Here is a 20,381-nt window from a genome sequence, read left to right on the forward strand (position 1 = left end):
TAAAGTTCTCAAATTTTAGATTAAAATGGAATCCATTCAAATAATGTTAAGTAAATAACAGTGTGGGTGGTTGGTAGGTGTGGCAACATTGTGAAGGTGGGGAAATCCGTTTTATTGGCTACCTGTGTATGCCAGGCACTGTTCAAAGTGCTCTATGTGTTTTAAGACATGTGATCCTTTCACTCCTCAAGAAGATGCTACTTTAGCTCCTTTTTCCATTAAAAAAAAAAAAGGACCTGAGCCACAGAGTAGCTAAGTGATTTGGCCATGGCCACATAGCTGTTAGGTGACAGGCAGTAAGGTGCTTGAGGCTATGCTCTTAACCTCTGCACTAATAAGCAAGTGGAGAAGAGGTCTTCCTGGGCCCTCATGGTCATCCAAGCTGGGAGTTTGCTCTCCAGAGCTGAACCCAGCCTGGGGAACGCTGAGAGGTTGTGGCAGCCATCCCCACAGATCCTCAGCCATTCCCGTCTGACAAAATGATTTCTCTCCTCCTGCCCCTCCCTGTTGGACAGTCCTGAGCAGCTGCCAGGAACCAACGTCCTCTGGGAAAATCAAGTGCTCCATGTTTCTATTTAATCTGTGATAACATGTTCCCTCTCCAAGCCGGCTACTGAAAAAAACCAGGCCCGAGGGACAACTAAACCGGTTTTATTGTTCCATGCTAACACATACATCGGGCTTCACAAGCTTCCAGCTGGGAACAGTACGCAGTTCTGACAGAGGGGACTTGGGTAATGCCTCCACTTTGGCATGATGGGCCCTTCCCTGTGTGGAGAGCAGACGGTGCTGTGGGCCCTGGTCTCTGGCGTGGGCCTCCTGTGCTGGTGGGAGCTTCAGGAGGACCTGTCCAGCAAGGCGACTCCTGTTTCCCTTGAATTCTTCTCTTTAGTCTGGCTGGTAAAAAGCAAACTCATTAGAGCCACAAACCCAAACAAAACTCTGGGCTCCAAAAAGCAGTGGTTTTACCACGGAACCATGGAACAGAAAACAGACATATGATGTGGACAGTTCTTTGAAAGCTGATGGTGGAGAGTGGTCCCAAAGCAAGGCAGCTTAAGGCCCTGACTTCTGGTTTCCTCCACATGTCAAGTGGAGGAAAAAGGGACCCCAAAATACATGCTTTCTTCCCAGGAGAAAAGTGAACCAACACCCAATATTGACGTAAGAGACAACTCTGGTATTAAAGTTCCCTTTCCTCAGACTTGCAAAGAGCTGTCATTGGTACAAATCCAAGGGTTTCCCAACACTGAAGTCATGTTCTATGTATTTTTCTTTTCACTAGAAAATTTCTTTTAGTTTTCCAAGATGCAAAGTGTGGAACAAATTTCTGATGTCTCCCTGTGGGCAAACAACATGAACACACAAGCAACATTTCAAAGTAATCCATACAGATTGTTATAAATTATAAAACTAGAAAACACATTAAACCCCACCAAACCTCTTGCCTTTACAGTGGAATATACTAAGGAAATAAGCTGCCAGCCTTGGAACTTTCTAGTTTTTGGAACAAAGATATGAAAACTTTCAAAGTCCTTTTGTGTTCCCTGCTCTATAAAATAATTTTTTTATAAGTTTCTATATTTTATATACCTAAGCTTTATTTATACAACAGTCCATAATGATTAAGATTTTACACCCTATTTTATAAACATCACTCACATACATATTACCTCATCAAGATTCTCTTTCGGTCTATTAAAAACACTGTACTTAAAAAAACAGGACCCAAGAGTCTATAGGTTCTCTGCTTGCATTTCAATGGGGGAGCGAATTTTTCTCCCCTTCCATTTTGTCTTTCTGCTTCTTCCCCTAAACGACACCTCCTCCCAGAGCCCCATGGAATAAGCAGCAGCAACAATTCCAGAGGATGAAACCCAGACTCTGTGGTTAGCAACTATCCTAGGGTATTCTAGGGTAAATCTCTGGGCTGACCTCATCCTGGCCATTCTAATTTGTCCTCACCCACTTCCCCGCTCGCCCACCACTTGCTGGCCCATGACTTGGTGGAATCTCTGTGGTGGAACCGACAGTGCAAAGGCGGATCAGAAAACTTTAGGAAACAGGGAGAGAGGGGTGCTTTTCTCAAGCCTCTGTTCGGCTGGCAACAAACCAGATTCTTCATTTAACGTTTTAAAAAAATATTTTGGTCTATTGCCTAAAGCAGATTCTAAGTCTCCACGAAACCCTCCACTTGATAAGGCATGGAAAATTCCCGGAGACTTAAAAAACAGCAAGTGTACAAATCAGGAGTGGGGATTTCCTGATGCTGTGAACAAGAGACGAGGAAGAAAGAAAATGTGAGCGGCAGCAAAGGGGAATGAGAGGCCCTTGAACACAAGGCTGCAATGAGCTCATGTGGTCTGATGGGATCCGGGGACTCGAAGTTGTGGTCCACCCACCACCCCATTTTATACAACTTGCTTTTGTGTGGGCAGCCTGCCTGTCCCTCACCTTGCCAAGCATCATCTGTAAAAGTAAAATTCCTTCCACCTCTGACATTCAAATGACTTTTCCCTGGAAAATGAAGTCACCGAAACCTATTTATAGGTGTGCTGTACGGCCTCATGGTAGTAACAAGGAGATCCCGGAATCTGAAGGCAGCGTCTCTGAAGCCTTTGCTGCTGGGACAAAAGAGGAGCCAACCAAACCTGAACTCATCTCAGAGGAAAGGAAACAAACCTAAATCAGAGTAGTTAAGAGAGAAGGGATGACAGACAATTGGCCACGCATCCCTGACCACATGTGAGAGGCAGTGTCATCCCTGAATTCTCCTTTCTGTGGTCTCTCCATACCTCTTAGCTTCTCACTCACCACCGGCAGATAAAGCCAATACTCTTGGCTCATTGTTGCTTATTATCACTTTCCCCTGGGGTTAACTGAGAGGAGGCTGTGACTAAAAAGTCCCAGTGATTCATTTAATCAAGAGATGGGTGCTAGTCTGAGCCCTGCATGTCCAGCCTCACCCAGAAGAAAGCATTTCTGCAACCACCAAATATAGTCCTCACTCGGCTCATGGTCTGGCTCCTGCTTACAAGGCTTCAAAGACTGCAGGAAAGGCAGTTTCATGAGGCGGTTTCAGTGCAAAATTATAATCCTGAACTTTAAAACAACCAACGCATCCAAACACTGCTGTGTTCTTGTCCATTGTCTTTAATAATCAGGGCAGCGTGTGCTTTTAAAAATGAAATTCTCAAGCTTTGCGCAGTGGCAGTATCGTAGCCAATGAGGTTTATCCGAGGCGCGATTATTGCTAATTGAAAAATGAAATTCTCACTGATGTCTTAAGATGTGGAGATGATAAGAATATATTGGCTCGAAGAGTCTCAGGGAACTTCTGATTTGCATTGATCGGTACCGTGGCTCTCTCTGGTTGCCACAGATCATTTAAAATTTGTATTTGAGGGTAGGGGTGCCTGTCTGGCTCGGTTGGGAGAGCGTGTGACTCTTGATCTCGGGGTTGTGAGTTTGAGCCCCACACTGGGTGTAAAATTTGTATTTTAGAGTTTTAAAAACGAGGCATAGAAGATCATTGAATGACTTGCCCTTTAAAATGACTTGTTTCTGAACAAAAAGAATACAATAGCCTCTCTGTAGTCTGTGGTAGCTCTCTTATTACATCATGGATTTTTCTTCTGAAATCCCTTATGTACCAAGGCCTCGTTTCTTTAATCAGTATGTCCTAACAGAAACCCTCTCGATCAGACAGTTTCAGGGGGGAAAGATAGCATGGAATCGGATTGGAAAAGAACACAGATGTGGTGGGCAGACTCAGGGTGCTTGGGTGGGAGTCAGGAGAGGGGGTGAAAGCTAGGGGCTTTATGAAGAGGCACTGGCCTCTCTGGCTTGACTATCCAAAAGGAGAGTGTCAGGCCGCCACTGCTCCAAAGGTGAGCTGCGCAGACTGGCCAGTCACAGACCCAGAAGGAATGTGACGTTTGGTCTTTTCATTTGTCAGTGAGGTGCCAAGGTGTGAGAAACCGGCAAGATGAAGTTTGGCTCCGGCAAAAGGACAGAATAACAGGAGGGGTGGGAGTTTGCTGGCACCTGGAACAGCCCATGAGTCACACGCTGGTCCCTATCCTGGGTCACCACCCACGGATGCTCCAGTTGAGGACAGATGTGTTCCTTCTCCTACTGCCCTTCTGTCCCAGAGCCCGGCCTGCTGGTATGCCAGTGCCATCCCTGATGTCTGAGGACTATCACATGGTCCACAAACTCCCCACTGAGCAGTTTCCATCCAAGCAGATCATGTGTCCTCTTCCGTATCCCAGGTGTTCCTAGCTTCTTCTGGGAAGATGACCAAGGCAGGGTCTGCGAAGGTGAAAAAGATTTCAGATTCTATTCTGTGTGAGCGCACCCTGGAAAGAACTATAGTTCTTTAAAATTATCAAGCCTTTTGGACAGAAGCCTTCCTTTTCATTTCACAGAAGAGGTGTTCATCCTATTGGGAGGTACACGGCCTCTCGCTCCCTGCTCTTGGTGATGCTAACTGTGGTCTTTGGGTGAAGGTGGTTCTCTACTGGGCTTCTCTGCTCTCAAGTTGCTGTTTTTCCCCTTTGTGAATCAGTGTCGTGAGAGGAAATACTCTGAGCTCTTCAAGCTTTCATCCACTGATTTTAATATCTACTGATGATTCTTGTATGAACCAAGTATGAGCCTAGTGGCTGCCAAATGGTAATTTTAAAAAATTCCATCACTCCTTCTACATTTAGTAGTTGGCACTCTAAGGAAAAGCTTTTCCTTATATTTATATATAGCATGGACTCGGGGACTTCTATCTGATGCTAAAGATGATCTGTTACTGCCAAAAATGAGTGGGCTGAGTCTAATGATGGAGAAATATCAGACAAACCCCAATGGAGAGAGAGTCTACAAAATAAAAGGTCTATATTCTTCAAAATATGAAGGTCATGGAGGACAGTGAATCTTGAGGAACTGCTCCAGATTGAAAGGAATTAAAGAAAGATGGTAATTAAATGCTTTATTTGGTCCTGAATGGGATCCTAGATAACACATTACATTTTTTTTTTGTTTCCTGTGTAGGAAAAAGAGTAGACAATGGAAAACATCGGGTAATTAAATCAGACCTGTAGACTAGTTAACAGTTCTTTAAAAGTGTTACCTTCCTGGCTTTGGTCGTTGTATTGTGGTTATGTAAGAGCACATCTTGCTTGGGGGACAGGCTGAAATGTTTAGTGACAGATGGGCATTTGAGTTTCAAATGGTTCAGAAAAATTTTATATATATATATATAATTTACATTAAATATTTAGGTAATGTTAACTAATATATATTATATAAGACCATATATGAGGGGAAAAAAAAAAACTTGGTAAGATGTTAGTATCTAGGATATCTTGCTTTGAAGGGTATTTAGGAATTCTTTTGTACTATTTCAGCAGTATTTTTGTAAGCCTGAAATCCTTTCAAAAACAAAGTTAAAATCCATGAGTCCCCCAGAATTTCTCCAAGACCTCAAATACTCTACTTGGATGACCAAACTCAACGTGTATCCCCACTACCCCCATGTTTATAACCAGTGTTGTTCTTGCCCTGTCTTGCTTGGGGGACAGGCTGAAATGTTTAGTGACAGATGGGCATTTGAGTTTCAGCTTATTCTCAAATGGTTCAGAAAAATTATATATATATATATATATATATATTTTACATTAAATATTTAGGTAATGTTAACTAATATATATTATATAAGACCATATATGAGGGGGAAAAAAAAACTTGCAGCCCCTTTTTTCTCCCCAAGGCTGAGAATGTTCAGAAGGAAGGACAGCAACAACTCCGGCTGCCCCAGGGCAGGCGGTGTGAACACCCAGTCCAAGAGCTGGCTGCTCCCATGACACTGCTGCTTGGCTCCGGGGCCCTCCTCAGTGCAAGTGACATCCCAGCTGCTCACGCTGAAGGCGGGGCAGAAGGACGCCTAAAGCCTGATGGAAACTGGTCCAAGAGTGCTTAGCAAGACTTGCCTTCTGAAAGTCTCAGCCCCAGAGCCTGTCCATGAGCAAGTTCCCAAGGGAACCCAGTAAAATCGGAAGTGAGCAGAGAGGGAGCTGGCCATCTGTTGCCCAATTGCTTTCACCTGAGCCTGATTTATTTTCTCTCCGAGCACTCCTGGCTGATTTAACAGATCAGTTTTCTCTTTGGGGAAACTTCAGTGATGTTCACAGTCTCGTTCTTTGCAGGATGGCATGGGAACCCATCTTGCCAGCAATTCATGTGAAACACTGGGGTTTCCCTACACTCCCACTCTCCAAAGGCAGAGAGTCGGTCCTGAGAAGCCCTGAGTTTTCCAGCAGTCGGCTGCGTCTGGACTCAAAACTGAGCTTCCCCGAGCTCCCGGGGCCTGCAAATGCAGTGCAGCGTTTACTTATTTGCGGACGTGCTCCACTCGGCGCTATAGCAAGGAAGAGCGGTCTCCAGGTGGCTGTTTACGTTCAGCGGGCGAAGCAGGCACGGATACGACGTCTCTGATAACTGTGCAGCATTCTGCATCCCACCATGTCAGTAAGTTAGGATTTGCAATTATGCTCTCTTCCCTGTATACGACCCAACATGGGCAGGAGTTCTGTGGTGCTGTTCATGACGTTTAGCCCTTAAAAGGGAAGCCACCGGTGTTGGCTATACCCTGCTTCTCTTCCCGTCTGCCGAAACTGGTGTTTGTGCTGGTCCTGAGCACGCGCCTTTGGAGCTGGGTTAATACCACTTGGGCCGAGAAAATGGCTTCTTTGATCTGCAGATGGGGCCTGGTGTCAGCAGCTGGGAGCGTGTCCCTCTGAGAGCAAAGGCAAGGCGGTTTGAGATGATGGCGTCTGAATCTCAAGGAAGTGGTACTGGCTTGTTTGCTCTTTGAACTGCATTTATTGTGATGTAGCACTTCTGAGAGGGAGTGCAGAGGCAGGAAAGTAATAAGGAAGTGACTGCCAAGGGAAGGCTGGCTGCCACATTAATCTGGCCCTCCGGGTTGTGCTAAATGATGTAGAAAGAACGTCAAGATCAACTGACATTTCAGTAGGCACCCGGGAATCCCATCCATGATGGGAGGTGTGACTTTACCCATGGCTGGCCCACTGTAGTTGGGGGATGCAGCCCTTGTGAGTGCTGGGGCTACAGGCCAGGGGTTTTGGGATTAGGCAGGTAATAACTCTTTGTTTACTGGCTGCTCAGAAGACAAGTCTATCTGAAGTAGAAAAACCTGATGTCTGCAGGAGAGCTTTCATGTTTCTATTGTAAATGAAGTGGCGAGCAGTCAGCAGCCCAGACTGGAGTCAGACTGCCTGGGCTTATTTCCGAACTCTACCCGTGCCCAGCTGTGTGGCCCTGCGGAAGTTATTTACTTGCTCTGGGTCCGAGTTTCTTTATCCGTAAAAGGGGGATAGTAACAGTACTTACTTTGCATGGTTGTGGTGAGACGTTTAAAGAAGTAAATATAAGACATAGGACAGTGTCTGGCACATAGAGGGGATCTGTAATTGTTGGCACAAAAGTATCATGATAAATGGAGAGACGTCTTTAAGACTGTTTCTGTGGTCCTGCTTCTTGATTACCTCCAAGAATGGAAAATGCTACAGGTGGAGACAGATCATTAAATGGGCTTATTGTTACACTCACTGCTGCAGCTTCCTTTGCCTCAAAGACCTAAATCTCTGTTCTCTGTCTCTCTTCTCTGTCTGATAATTTCACACACTAATCTGAAAGTAAGGATAATAATAACTCTAGGGGCAGCTGGGTGGCTCAGATGGTCAACGTTTGGCTTTAGCTCGGATCATGATCCTGGGGTTCTGGGATTGAGCCTCTTGTTGGGCTTCCTGATCAGAGGGGGCCTCCTTCTCCCTCTCCCTCTACTGCTCCTTACTCCTCAAATAAGTAAAATCTTAAAACAAGAACAACACTTTAGATGGTTGCTGTGAGATGGTCTCTTTTATTCTCCCCATTATGTGGATGAGAAAATTGAGACTCAGAGAAGTGAAGTGACTTGCTCAAAGTCACATAGTGAGTCACCCCTGGGCTACAAGTGTTTCAGTTCTGTAGCCTGGACTCTTCCCTACTCTGCCAGAGAAAGCTTGGGGCTGGAAGTGGGGAGGAGAGAGGGAGGCAGGAGGCTCCCAAGCAACAGTGTTCTCAGAGTGAGTGAGTGAGTGCACATGGAAATTCAGTACATATATCCTAATAATTATTAAGCAGATGACATACCTTGACATACCTTGACACAATTCCAAACACACATCCTGACTGCTTTTAAAAAATGACAGATTGCTTTTTGCTTGTTGCACAGTCCTTGCTCAAAGAGCTGTGCGGGCCAGTCCCCTTGTTTTCCAGACAGGGAGTGGGGCTGGAGAAAAGGCAGTCATCTGCCTCTACGCATGTGGCATCTCCCCAGAGCTCCTCCTCCCTGTGCAAGGGCCCTTTTTGGCAGAACAAAGAGGATGGACCTATTCAATTGTTGGTTCAACACATATTTATCGTATGATCAAAAATGTTGGATAAATGAACGAATCTCCTTGACATTTGAGCTTGTTTCTGTTCGCCTGTGACACTGCCTGTCTGGTTCCTTCTCGATCTTCAGTCTCCGTGCACACGCCACCTCCTTGGAGAAACCATTCCTGCTCACTCTCCCTAATGTGGCTCGTCCTCCTCAGCCATTCTTTGTCTGGTTGCTTTGCTTCCTTTCTAACACCTGTCATATGGAAGCCATCCTGCGTGTGTGTTGACCATTTACTCCCCTTTACAAAGGGAGGAACTGTCCTTGCGCAGTTCACTGCTGTATCCCAGGTCTATGGTGCGAAAGGTTTTGTCACACGCTTGGTGCTCAAGCAGTTTGCTGGGTGGAAATGAATGGATAAATGCGTGAGGTGACACTGATGTCTACCCAGGAGGAAAATATCCTGTGACTTTAAATGGGGGCAGGGTAAGAGCTAGGACGCTGGCCTGAAGCCCCTTGGTCATCAGGACGCAACCAGCAGGAGAGGGACTCATTGGCACATGCATTTTCTGAATTACAAAGTGTGCCAGGGGCATGTAATTCTATTACCTGGCACCTAGGAGGAGGGATTTTCATTGAAATCCTGGCCAGCTGGAAGCATGTCTGTGTCAGTCCTATCTGCAAGGCTTCTGTGAATGGACTTGCCGTCAGCACCGTCAGCCTTGACAAGTTGCAAGTCCCCAAAGATGACGCACCCGTATGCTCAGCAGCTGGGCTCCGGCACACCGACAAGCCTGCACCTCACGCCTCCAACAGGTGAGGGAGGGGACGAGGTGGAGGCAATCAGAAGAGGAAAGACTCATGGACATTAGGATAATCGATACATTGAAAATAACAGTCATTAGTACCTCAACCGTGGGCCGCTTCCCAGCTTATGTGAAAAGTGATGAGAACAAAATCTGAGACTTCTAGTCTTACAGAGCCAGCCCCGCTGCTTGCGTACCATGACCTTAGATGAGTGAGGTGTCCTCTGAGCCTCAGTTGTTCGATCTAGTAACTAGGGGATCCTAACACTTAACTCATGGAATTGTTGTGAGGAATCCCTGGGAAACATGCCTGTGAGTAATCACGGTAGCTGATGCCACAGAGCGTTTTCTATGGGCCGGGCCCGGTGCTCATCACTTTACATTCATTCCCTCATTTCCTCCCCACCGCACCACTCCAAGAATGACAACTACTACCTGCATCTTACAAGCCAGGGGACTAAAAGGCTGGGGAGATAAAGGACTTGCCCACAGTGGCACAGGGAAGAAACCTAGAACCTGGATTCGAACTTGGGCTACGTGGCTGGCTGCGCTCTTCCCTCCCCGTGAGTTAGCGCCGTATCTGCATGGAGCACATGGCTGACGAATGGCAGCGAGTAAGTGTCTGTGCTACTCAGCGATTCCGCAGCTCACCTGCCTTCGAGCCTCTGTCACGCCCGCAGACTTCTCCGGCAGCTATCACTTCTAGACTCCTTGCGCACACCAGCATCTGGCCTTCCTGCTCCCTTCACGTTCCCTCTGATCCTATGAAGGGCTGAGGTGTTGTTGCCACTCTTCAGAGGAGTCAGGAAAGTCTCAGAGAGGGTAGTTGGTCCAAGGTCAGAGAGCCAAGAAGACCAGGATTTGAACCCAGGGACTTGTGATCCCAGAGCCCAGGTGCTTTCTCTCCACATGGCTAACATCGTTTTTCCATGTTAACGTCTTTCAGACCATGTTTCTCCTCCCTGAAGCCCCCTGACAACGGAAACACTCCCTCATTGCTCTCCCCCCTTCTCATTTCTCTTCGTATGACAGAGCTGCGTTTTTATAGTACTCTCCGGTTTTGAATTGTGCTTCCATATCCGTTTATTGGTAATAACTACCATTTATTGAACTCTTTGATGTACCCATACAACAATCGGAGCTGTACATGCATGATTTCACTTAATCCTGCCAAGAGCCCGATGAGGTGGAGGTTCTGATACTCATTTTACTGATGGGAAAACATTTGGGCAGGTGTTGTAACTTATCCAAGTTGGTTTCGTGATTTGCCAAAGGAAACTTAACTAGGGAGTGACAAAGCTGGGACAGAAACCCAGATGACTTGGTTCCAAAACCCTTTACCCGAGCTATTATTATTATATTGCTTCTCCATACCTTATAATGTTCTAGTGGATTGGGTACCTAGCTGGTGTAGCTATCCCCAAATCCTTGCTGACCGGAACTTTAAAGTCTAGTCCTCTGTTGGAGGTCTCCTTGATGAAGACGCCTTCGGCTCTCAGAATTGCCAACATCTAAAAAGAGCTTACGCTTAAAAAAGGATTGAGCTCATAAATAGAATGTGCAGAACGGGATATTTGGAAACATGGTTCTGATATCTAAAATTCCCTTCCAACCGGTGCCGCCCCTTCTGAGCGACTGTTCTGCCGCTTGTCATGGAAGCTGATGCTGTCTCACTAGAGCTATGACTGACATGTCCTCTTCAGGGAGTGAAGTTTTTTCCAGCTCTCTCCTTGACAGAGATGTAAAACATCTTCCCAAAGAATTGGGAGCGGGGAAGGGGAGGGTACCACCCTTCGACGGCGCTCCTGATTTGAATTCCTCCTTAGTCCTCCAGGTGGTTTTGTTGCCTCCTTACTTTCAGATGTCAACGTGCTTTTGCTTTCTTTGTGAAGGTCTGCTGAATGCCACCAGCTCTCACAGTCCTCTTGAGTGGTCCAGGGAGTCGCTGTGTTCATTGGGGAGGGCACAAGTATGGCTCTGGCCTCCGGAATATATGTGACCTACAGCAGTCAAACTCTGATATCATCCAGTCTCTCGGTTATGCTAGCACTGATTCTAATAGCATTAACTGAAGATTCACAAAATGACTTTTGCAGATGCCTTTTGCCTTTCTCCCCAGGTCTTGGCTAGCATCCTTTTTAGTCGTTAGTAGCTCTTGTCCATCCAGCAGTGACCCTATCTGCATCATTAGCTTGCATCTGTGGGTGTGTGTTTACCCCTGAAAGCTGTCGCTTTTGAACTTTGGGTAAATACTGGCATGGAAGGCTGGAAGATGTTCTTGCTCTGAGTCCCCCTGTTCCCACAGAGAAGATGAAAGTGGAGGGTCATTTTGGAAATCATACCCCCCATCTTCTGGGTCTCTGTTCTGTATCATTTGGAGTGAGAACAGGCAAAACCAGAAATAAATTCATGAAGAGGGAGAGATCTAGGGAATGCAAAATAATTATCATGCTTTGACGTCAATGATCCAGAACCACACTGCAAGCTTTGGTTCTTTTTCAAGTTGCTTGGTTGTGTCTGGCTGCCCTTGGAGCAGGCGTACATTTGCTTTTTGGATATCTCTGTAGAGAACACTCTCAGTTACCTTCCTTCCCACCACTACATCCTGATGACAGTTTTAATCTGGGTGGGCTGGCCCCTCTGAATTAAACCATCCTCTGACCCTGCCCCCACCTGCATTCCTGTGATTTCAGAAGCACATACCCAATTTGTATATCCTCTCCAGCCTCAACCATGTTTTGTGTTAATAGTCGCAACAGAGGGACCCGGTGATTTAAGATTAAGGTCTGGGCTTAGAGTTCTGGATTCTAGTCCTTGTTGCCTTGGGCTGGTCATTTGATCTCTGAGCCTTAACTGTAATCTCTAAAACAGGGTAATGCAAAACCTCTTCTCATAGGGTTGGATAGGATTAGATGGCATAATGCAAGTGAAGTTCTTGGTACATAGTAGGTGCTCAATAAATGGTGACAATTTCTGCTGGATGGTGAGTCAGGGACAATTTTTTTTTTTTTTTTTTTTTAGTATTCTCCCTACCATCTCAAACTGGTTGTGAAACCTTAAATAAGGCACTGACACATTCTGAGTCTCAGTTTCCTGATCTGTAGTCAGGGGACAAGAATAGCTTTTGCCTGCAGACTTCACAAGGTTCTTGGGAGAGTTTCTAGCAGTGGCAGCCAGATCTGTTTTGGTTTCAGATTTTAAGGGGCTGCTTCTGGTTTCTGTAGTTGACTCCCCGGGGGGCGGGCAAGGCCGAGAGGAGAACCGCCTGGAAAGCCGTGTACTCAAAAGGTTCAGGGACAGTCGCAAACCGTATCTTACCTATTTGGGAGCAGCAAGGTCTCTCTAAGCAGCGGTACTGGGAAGGATGCGTACAAAAATCCCTCTAAACTAGAACTTCTTAAAACCAGATACGCTGTACATCAAAACCTCAATTCCCAGCAATGACTCAAAGCCTTAGAATCCCAGTGACAGAGGCCAGATGGGAGTTCAAATATTCAGCGGGTTTCTGTGGCCTCAGGTTGCGATAGCTGCTCTGACTGGTGTTTACTGAGCAGATCTATGAGCTGCACTGAAAATTCCATATGGTACATGTGCGGAAAACGTACAGGGGAATGGTAAGCATGGAGTTCATGATAGTGGTTATGAGGGAAGAGGGGGAGGGGAAGAAAGAATGAAATTGGATGAAGCACACAGCAGGCTTCAATGGAATGGATGATTACTTTTTAAAAAGCTAGATGGTGGGGGCACCTGGGTGGCTCAGTGGGTTAAGCCTCTGCCTTTGGCTCAGGTCATGGTCTCAGGGTCCTGGGATCGAGCCCCCCATCAGGCTCTCTGCTCAGCAGGGAGCCTGCTCCCCTCCCCTGCCTGGTTCTCTGCCTACTTGTGACCTCTGTCAAATAAATTTTTAAAAAAATCTTTAAAAAAAAAAAAGCAGCTAGATGGTAGGTATATGGTTATTTGTTTTATGATCATGTATATATGTATATATATATGATCTAATTTAATTTAAATAAGGGAGGAAGGCAGAAAGGAGCTCCCAGGTCCAGTAGAATTCCTAAGAAACCCCACTCTGAGAGGCCCATATGTGTTTTCTCTCTCCTGTGAACCACTGAGCCCCCCAGTCTCTCATGGAGCCTGATCCAGAGTGGGTGCGGTATAACTGGTATCGGACGGATGGATGGACGGATGTGGAAGGCTCCTCAACGCCCCCCGCCCCCATCACCTTTGATCCCACCTTGGCTGCATTCTGTTTGTGGAAGTGACGGTCAGCAGGCAGAAGGCCTTCCAGAGAACATTTTGTTTCTGCTCTGGTCTAGGACACAACACTATGGCCTGGCAAACAGATGGCTTGATCATTTAACATTGTTCTATTTCAAGCAATATGTCCTTGCAAGATTTATTCGCAGGGACACCGAGCTGCTGCTGCAAGGTTCTTCGGAGTTAACTCTTCTAGTCTGCCTGCCCAACACTCTCCCCGAGTGACCGTCATTCATGGTCACCTGAGAGGTTGCTGGAAGTGCTCACACTCCCTATGCTCGGCCCAGGGCAGACCTGGGGTCTTTACCGTCCAGACGCAAACAAGAGGAGCGCCCGTGGGAGCAGCTGCTGGCCCCAGCTTAGCCGAGCTCGCTCAGCACTTGCCGCCAGCAGACAGCCTTGATAGGACTTCCCTCTGCCGCCAGTCCCAGTGGTGCACATCCCAGGAAGGATGTCCAGGGGCTGGGAGGCTGGTCTGTGTGGGCAGAGGCGGGTGAGGGGGCGAGGATCATGCCTGCCCATCTTACTGAAACAAGCGACTTCCATACCTGCTTACTTGATGCTAGAGGAGCCGGGAAGCTAAGGGCATTGCTTGAACCTGTGAAAATGTTTGCTAAAGGAACACAGAGACCACTGAGCAAGGAACTGTCCACCTTCTAAGTCCTCTCCTTTCCTAAGCCAAGGGCCCGATGAAAGTGATTATCAAGGGCTGGACAGTGGCTGGGACACGGGCTGGGAGAGTGCTGGGCTTAATAGCAGAGCTCTTCATCTCTGAGGGACCTCTCTGGGCCTCATTCTCTACTACAGAGTAATAGTCAAGATATTTAGCCATTGCCATGGCGCAGGCACTAGCCAGTGAGAACGAAGAAGAGCTTTACTGCTGAAGGTCTCAGCTGCACCGGGCCTGAGCTCTTAGGCTGCTGGAGGGTAGAGTGATGGGGAGAATGTGGAGAAAGGGCTGCGGGGAGGAGTGGGAGCTCCGAGCACTCACTGTTCGCCTAGCACTACAGGCATTGTTCATATATCGGCACCCAGTGTGGCTATGTTCCCGGCCTACTGTACGAGACGAGAAAGTTAGATTTGTTCTTAGACATCAGAATCACTTGGGGAGTATGCTGACAACACAGATGCCTAGATCCCACCTCAAGACTGTTGACCAGGGGCGCCCCGGTGGCTCAGTGGGTTAAAGCCTCTGCCTTCGGCTCAGGTCATGATCCCAGGGTCCTGGGATGGAGCCCCACACCAGGCTCGCTGCTCTGCAGGGAGCCTGCTTCCTCCTCTCTCTCTCTCTCTCTCTCTCTGCCTGCATCTCTGCCTACTGGTGATCTCTGTCTGTCAAATAAATAAATAAAATCTTAAAAAAAAAAGACTGTTGACTGACACCCTGTTAGGCCCAGACTAAGCTTGCTACACTCATGAGACCCGAGTGCCTGGATGAGGATCTCTCAGGGTCTAGCTCTAACTTTCAAGGCATCCCTGGAGACAGAAATGATGTCCAGCACAGAGATTCCAGGAGAAGATGCTTCATTCACATGGTGGTTATGTGAGTGAGCAAAGCAGGCTTGGGGGGATGGTGTGGCAAGCGGAAGAACACATGTCCACCTAACTACAGCTTGCCCCTGACCCAGCCCTGCTGGATCGCTGCTGTTCTGAAACAGCAGGCCTGGGATGGACGGACCTTCCACATTTTCACCGGAAGTTGGAAGTCAGGGAGCCCTGCATTTACTGGGTCAGTCCTGCATCTCACCAACTCCTAGGCGGGGCACTGCTTTATACTCTTGCTGCTCCAAAAGCCCTGTCTGTGGGTGGTGGAGGGCAAAGGAGGTGGTGCTGGTCCCACTCGAGAAAGGAAGCCCTAGGTGAGGGTCCTGATGCTGCTTAAGGAAACCAGTTCCTCCAGTATGGCTGTAGCCTGGGTGTCTGGGTGGCTTGATCGACTAAGCATCTGCTTTTGGCTCAGGTCATGATCCCAGGGTCCTGGGATTGAGCCCCACATCGGACTCCCTGCTCGGCAGGGAGTCTGCTTCAACCTCTTTCTCTGCCCCCCTGCTGCTTATGCTCTCTCTCACTCTCAAATAAATCAAATCTTTAAAAAGAACAACAAAAATGTATGGCTCTATGCTGTGCCCTCCCACCACCTCTCAGATGCCCTCCTGACCCCAGCCCCAATCAGAGCCTGCCCTCAGCACCTTTCGTAGTGCTCAGATGCCAGGGTCTAATCACGAGGTGAAAGGGGCACCTTCCTAGTGACTCTGAGTCTTAGGCGAGGGATGGAGTTCTCACAGCTTGACTTGTCTTCAAACATGAGGTACTCAGTCTACCTGGGATCCCTCGGATGCTCCACAAAGGAGTGGATTCCTCTACATATAGGAGAGCTTGGCTTGATTACTGCAAGTGCTAAGTGCTGCTTTCTTTGCTTGGAATGCCTTCCCCAAGCCCTTTTTCTCTCTGACTCCTATTCATCCTTTAGGACTCAGCCTACCCTGTGCTCTGACCTCTGTGACAGGGCCATACTCATTTCATTTTAGCACCACCGCCCCGGACATGGCCTTGCTTTAGACTTCCTCACCCGGAATTTCAGTGACGTGCTCCCTTAAAAACATTCAAGTCTGATATGTGTGAGGTGTGTACTATGTCACTTGATAATACAATGACAGTTAATCCTCACGCTAGCCCAATGAGACTGGCACTAGTATCATTCCGCTGTTATCAGTGAGATTGGCTCAGAGAGGTTAAGTAACTTGCCCAACATCACACAGCTAGCACGCGGTAAATGGGGATCTGAACTCAGTCTGCATGTGGCCGAGGCGGCATCGGCATCCATTATGCTATTCCCTGCGGCTGGGGATCAGTGGCCTAGGTCAGGGTCGCTCTCTTCATTCATAAAGCACAGTCCCATGTTGGGCTTTGACGTCAGAGAGCTTGAGCTTGGGGCGTGGGCAGCTGTCAAACCCACTCTGCTACCATCTGCGGCTACCCTTTGTGCCTTGGTTTCCCTGGCTTTGTCCTGGGGACAATTACAGTTGCCTTAGGACGTAATAGCAGACATTATAGGAGAGGACGCATCTGCTGTCCTCATCGCGGTGCCCAGCACACGGGGACTGTCCAAAACGTGGTGGTGGAAGCAATGATCGGAAGGACCAGTGAGTTCAGAAATCACACTCTCTTCTCCTTTCCAAGCCTCATATGGCTCCGCAGAGACGGGCTTTGGTTTGGGAGGGACTGTGTGTGATGCTGGGCATTAGTGAAGAGTCTGGAATGGGGGTGGCAAGCCTTTCGGATTGTTGACACTTCTCAGAAAGGTTACCCTATAAAGACAGTGGACAACTGGAAGACTTTTCTGTTCCATGTGGAAGGCAAGGACTGTGTCTCCATTACTCCCCTACAACCTGCTCGTCAGCCGCAATACTTAACACTAACCGGACCCGCTGCTACTGAGGCAGAGTCTAAATATTTGCGTGGCTGGTGGTATCACGTATCTGTGCTCTGGGGGGTAGAGCAGAATGACTGAACTCATGGCTAAACTCACCGAGGGTGTTCTTCTGACAAGTCAAGGATGCCTCCCTCCGGCCCCCCCTCGGAGGGGTCGCCTGGTTTTGCAGGCCCCATCCTTCAGGCCCCACTTGTCAGGAGTGTCAGAGCCACTCTCCCTTTCTGCTTCTTGCCCGACATTCCCCTCTGCCTCCCCCATCTGTGTCTTTCTCGCTCACACCCACTCCCCACACTCTCTACCGCCCTCCTCTCCTGCTCCTCCCTTCCCTCCCCATCTTCCTTTGCCCCGTCTCTGTCCCGGCCGCTGTCCTCCATGCAGTGTCCCCGCTCCAGCCTTGCACTAGCATCTTCCTGACCTCGCTGCCTTATACCATGCCCCAGTGAAACAGCTAGAGTGCCCCAAACCAAGAGACTTCAGAGGAAGTAAAGAAGTTTGTAATGCAAATGCAATATATGTCTAACCTCAACCCCCTACACAGCTGTCTTGAAGCGTGCTGTGTTTCCCGGGGACGTCAGCCTGGAGCCAGGATGAATGAAATAGCCAGAGTTCCATGCAGCACCCTGTCCACAGCCCTGTGCTTCCTGCTCAGCTATCGTGTAGGGAAAACAGATTCAGAAGTTGAAAGTATGATCATAGCTTTCTCTCTGACCTTCTTGTTTGGACCAAATCCAGGAAGCTGACTCCTTTTGGTTTTCGAGGATTCTCAGAATGATCAGATATCCATCTCACACCCTTCCCCAAATGTCCCCTTCACAGCCAGGATTAAGACTCAGTGGAGGGAACAACATGGCAGCCACTAGCAGCCAGTGTAAAGGCCCCAGAGGCTGTTTGGATGCTTGTTGAGAACACGATGATGAGGTCAAAGAAACAATGCCAACATTCCCACCATTGTGACACCCCTGGCTGAAGTCCCTTTTAGGGCACCGTAGAAATTCTACACAGAACACAGGGGATGAGGCTGCCCACTCCATTCAGGGAAAAGGGTGGGCAGGTCCGTCTCCCACTCCTGGGTCTGAGTAGTAGCCTTGCTGCCTCAAATTGTTATGTTTGCAAGGCCACATGCTTCATCTTCCTACCCAGGGCAGGACTCCCTGCGCCCACTTTTCCTTTCCCAGAGGTAACATGTGCAGAACAAGGACCCAGGCTTGAGTAGCCAAAGAATGGCAGGGCGCTATCAGTGGAGGCAGACTGTATTTAAAGGCAATTCACCTCTTTGGGGTCTGGGAAAAGCCACCCGTAGATTCATTTGCTGGGAAACACGGTCTGTGTGGCCGAAGTGGCGGACACCGGGGTCACGGTCTTGCCCAAACTTGACTTCCTTCGGAGGTCTGTCTGCTGTCCGGAATGGCAGCCGCTTCGGTGGGCGAATAGGATGTTCATCTCTGGGCCCGAGGGGGCTGCTTCTGGCTGGGAACCCTTCGGGGTGGTGGGCTGTTCAGGCTTTCCTGCGGTGGGATGGGAGGTGTACTGTTTGGCGGGAGGAGGGCTGTAGTTCTGAAATCTCACGGTTTTGACTTGCTGCAAGAGAAAGCAGAGCGGAGGGACCCGGGTGAGGTGGGAGCTGTGCTGGTTTCCCTGGGACTCGACTCCTGCTGTTTCTCAACGCTTGTCCCTCCTTAAAATGCCTCATTTCTGTACTCATTCAGTAAATACTTGTGTCCACTATGAGGGTCTACTCTGCATCGTGCTGTGGAGGTAGAGGTGGCAGATATTAGGGGAGGTACGGAGCCCCTCGCACTGCAGCTGGGATGGGGTGGCCACAGAAGGCTTCCCGGAGGCAGAGCTATTTAAACTGAGAGCTGAAGAATGATGAGAAATTACCTAAGAGAAACAGGAGAGGCAACCCCTTGAGCAAAGGGCTGAGGCAAGAAGCGGTGGTCCCTTCCAGAAAGCCTTTCCTTCCAGAGGTTTGCCTTTCCTCTGTCCTCTCCAGCTGCCAGTAAGGCCTTTCTCAGGGCCCACCCCTTCTTTGGGGTACCCTCCACTCCCCCTGCTGACTCCAACTCCTAAGTTTCATAACGGCCTTATATGCATGGAGCAGAGTTAGCAACCTGGACACCTGCTGGCTGACTTTTGTCTGCAGAATGTTTGAGAGCTTGATTTAGGGGCCAACACATAAAATGGGGTGATGGTATTTAAAAATTCGAATTCCATATGTCTCTCTTTTAAAAAAAATTTTTTTTATTTTCAGCATAACAGTATCATTATTTTTTCACCACACCCAGTGCTCCAATACCCACCACCTGGTACCCCGACCTCCCACCCCCCCCCCCCACCACTTCAAACCCCTCAGATTGATTTTCAGAGTCCATAGTCTCTCATGATTCACCTCCCCTTCCAATTTACCCCAACCCCCTTCTCTCTAACTCCCCATGTCCTCCATGTTATTTGTTATGCTCCACAAATAAGTGAAACCATATGATAATTGACTCTCTCTGCTTGACTTATTTCACTCAGCATAATCTCTTCCAGTCCCGTCCATGTTGCTACAAAAGTTGGGTATTCGATATGTCTCTTAAAAAATCAAAGATCTGGTGCACTGAGGCCTGTCTCCTATACGGACAGTATCTGCCTGGAGCTGACTAGCAGGCCCCATATCCATGGGAGCCCCGGTCTCCTGTGGCCCAAGCCCCTTCTCTCCCTCCCTGTTTCACCTCTCCATGCCTGTTCCATCTCTATCTTGCACCCACAGGTATTTGCTTTAGCACATCCCTGATTTAAGGCTTCTCAGGGTTTTCTGCTACTGCTTAGGAATAATTTGTTTTCCATGAAATCGGGCCTAGTGTCCCCCACTGAGAATGCAAGTTTCTTCATACTTTTGAAGAGTATCTTGCAGAGGTCTGAGCACTTCTTAAATGCTGATAGTTTAAAGGGCCGTATCAAACAGCCTGGCGTAAAGGGAAACTGGGGCCTGGAAAATGGAATTATTCAGATACTAAAATTCTGAAAAGGAGCTCCCAACATTCATATCCGTCAACACTAACTTTTTCCAAATGCCTTTCCTTACAAGCTGATAGCTTAGCATGAAGAGCATGAGTTTTTCTATGAGATCTGGAATCTAGCCCAGATACCCCCATGTGTCAGCTGTGTGCCTTTGAGTAACATCCTCTAACTCTTTAACTCTCCATATCTTCATTTTAAAATGAGGATGATGGGGGCGCCTGGGTGGCTCAGTGGGTTAAGCCTCTGCCTTCGGCTCAGGTCATGATCTCAGGGTCCTGGGATAGAGCCCCACATCGAGCTCTCTGCTCCATGGGGAGCCTGCTTCCTCCTCTCTCTCTGCCTGCCTCTCTGCCTACTTGTGATCTCTGTCTGTCAAATAAATAAATAAAAATATTAAAAAAAATAATAAAATGAGGATGACGATAATAATACCTATTACAGAGGG

At 48.0% G+C, this 20,381-nt stretch overlaps 1 protein-coding gene across 7 annotated transcripts in view; it reads right to left on the reverse strand.

The window, feature by feature from the left end:
• Nucleotides 1-635: 635 nt before the first annotated feature.
• SH3RF2 (SH3 domain containing ring finger 2) overlaps nt 636-20,381 on the reverse strand; it is a 128,581-nt gene continuing 108,835 nt past the window's right edge. For 5 of the 7 annotated variants that reach the window (XM_082726046.1, XM_082726049.1, XM_082726048.1 and 2 more), the window contains one exon: nt 18,168-18,511. In XM_082726046.1, coding sequence (XP_082582172.1) covers nt 18,236-18,511 — 276 coding nt within the window. In that variant the 3' untranslated portion in view covers nt 18,168-18,235. Of the gene's footprint in view, nt 1,342-3,263; nt 4,315-18,167; nt 18,512-20,381 lie in introns of those variants that run through there. The other 2 variants (XM_082726045.1, XM_082726044.1) reach the window with 2 other exon arrangements.

Source organism: Mustela nivalis, assembly GCF_964662115.1.
Source record: "Mustela nivalis genome assembly, chromosome: 3".
Classification (NCBI taxonomy): domain Eukaryota; kingdom Metazoa; phylum Chordata; class Mammalia; order Carnivora; family Mustelidae; genus Mustela; species Mustela nivalis.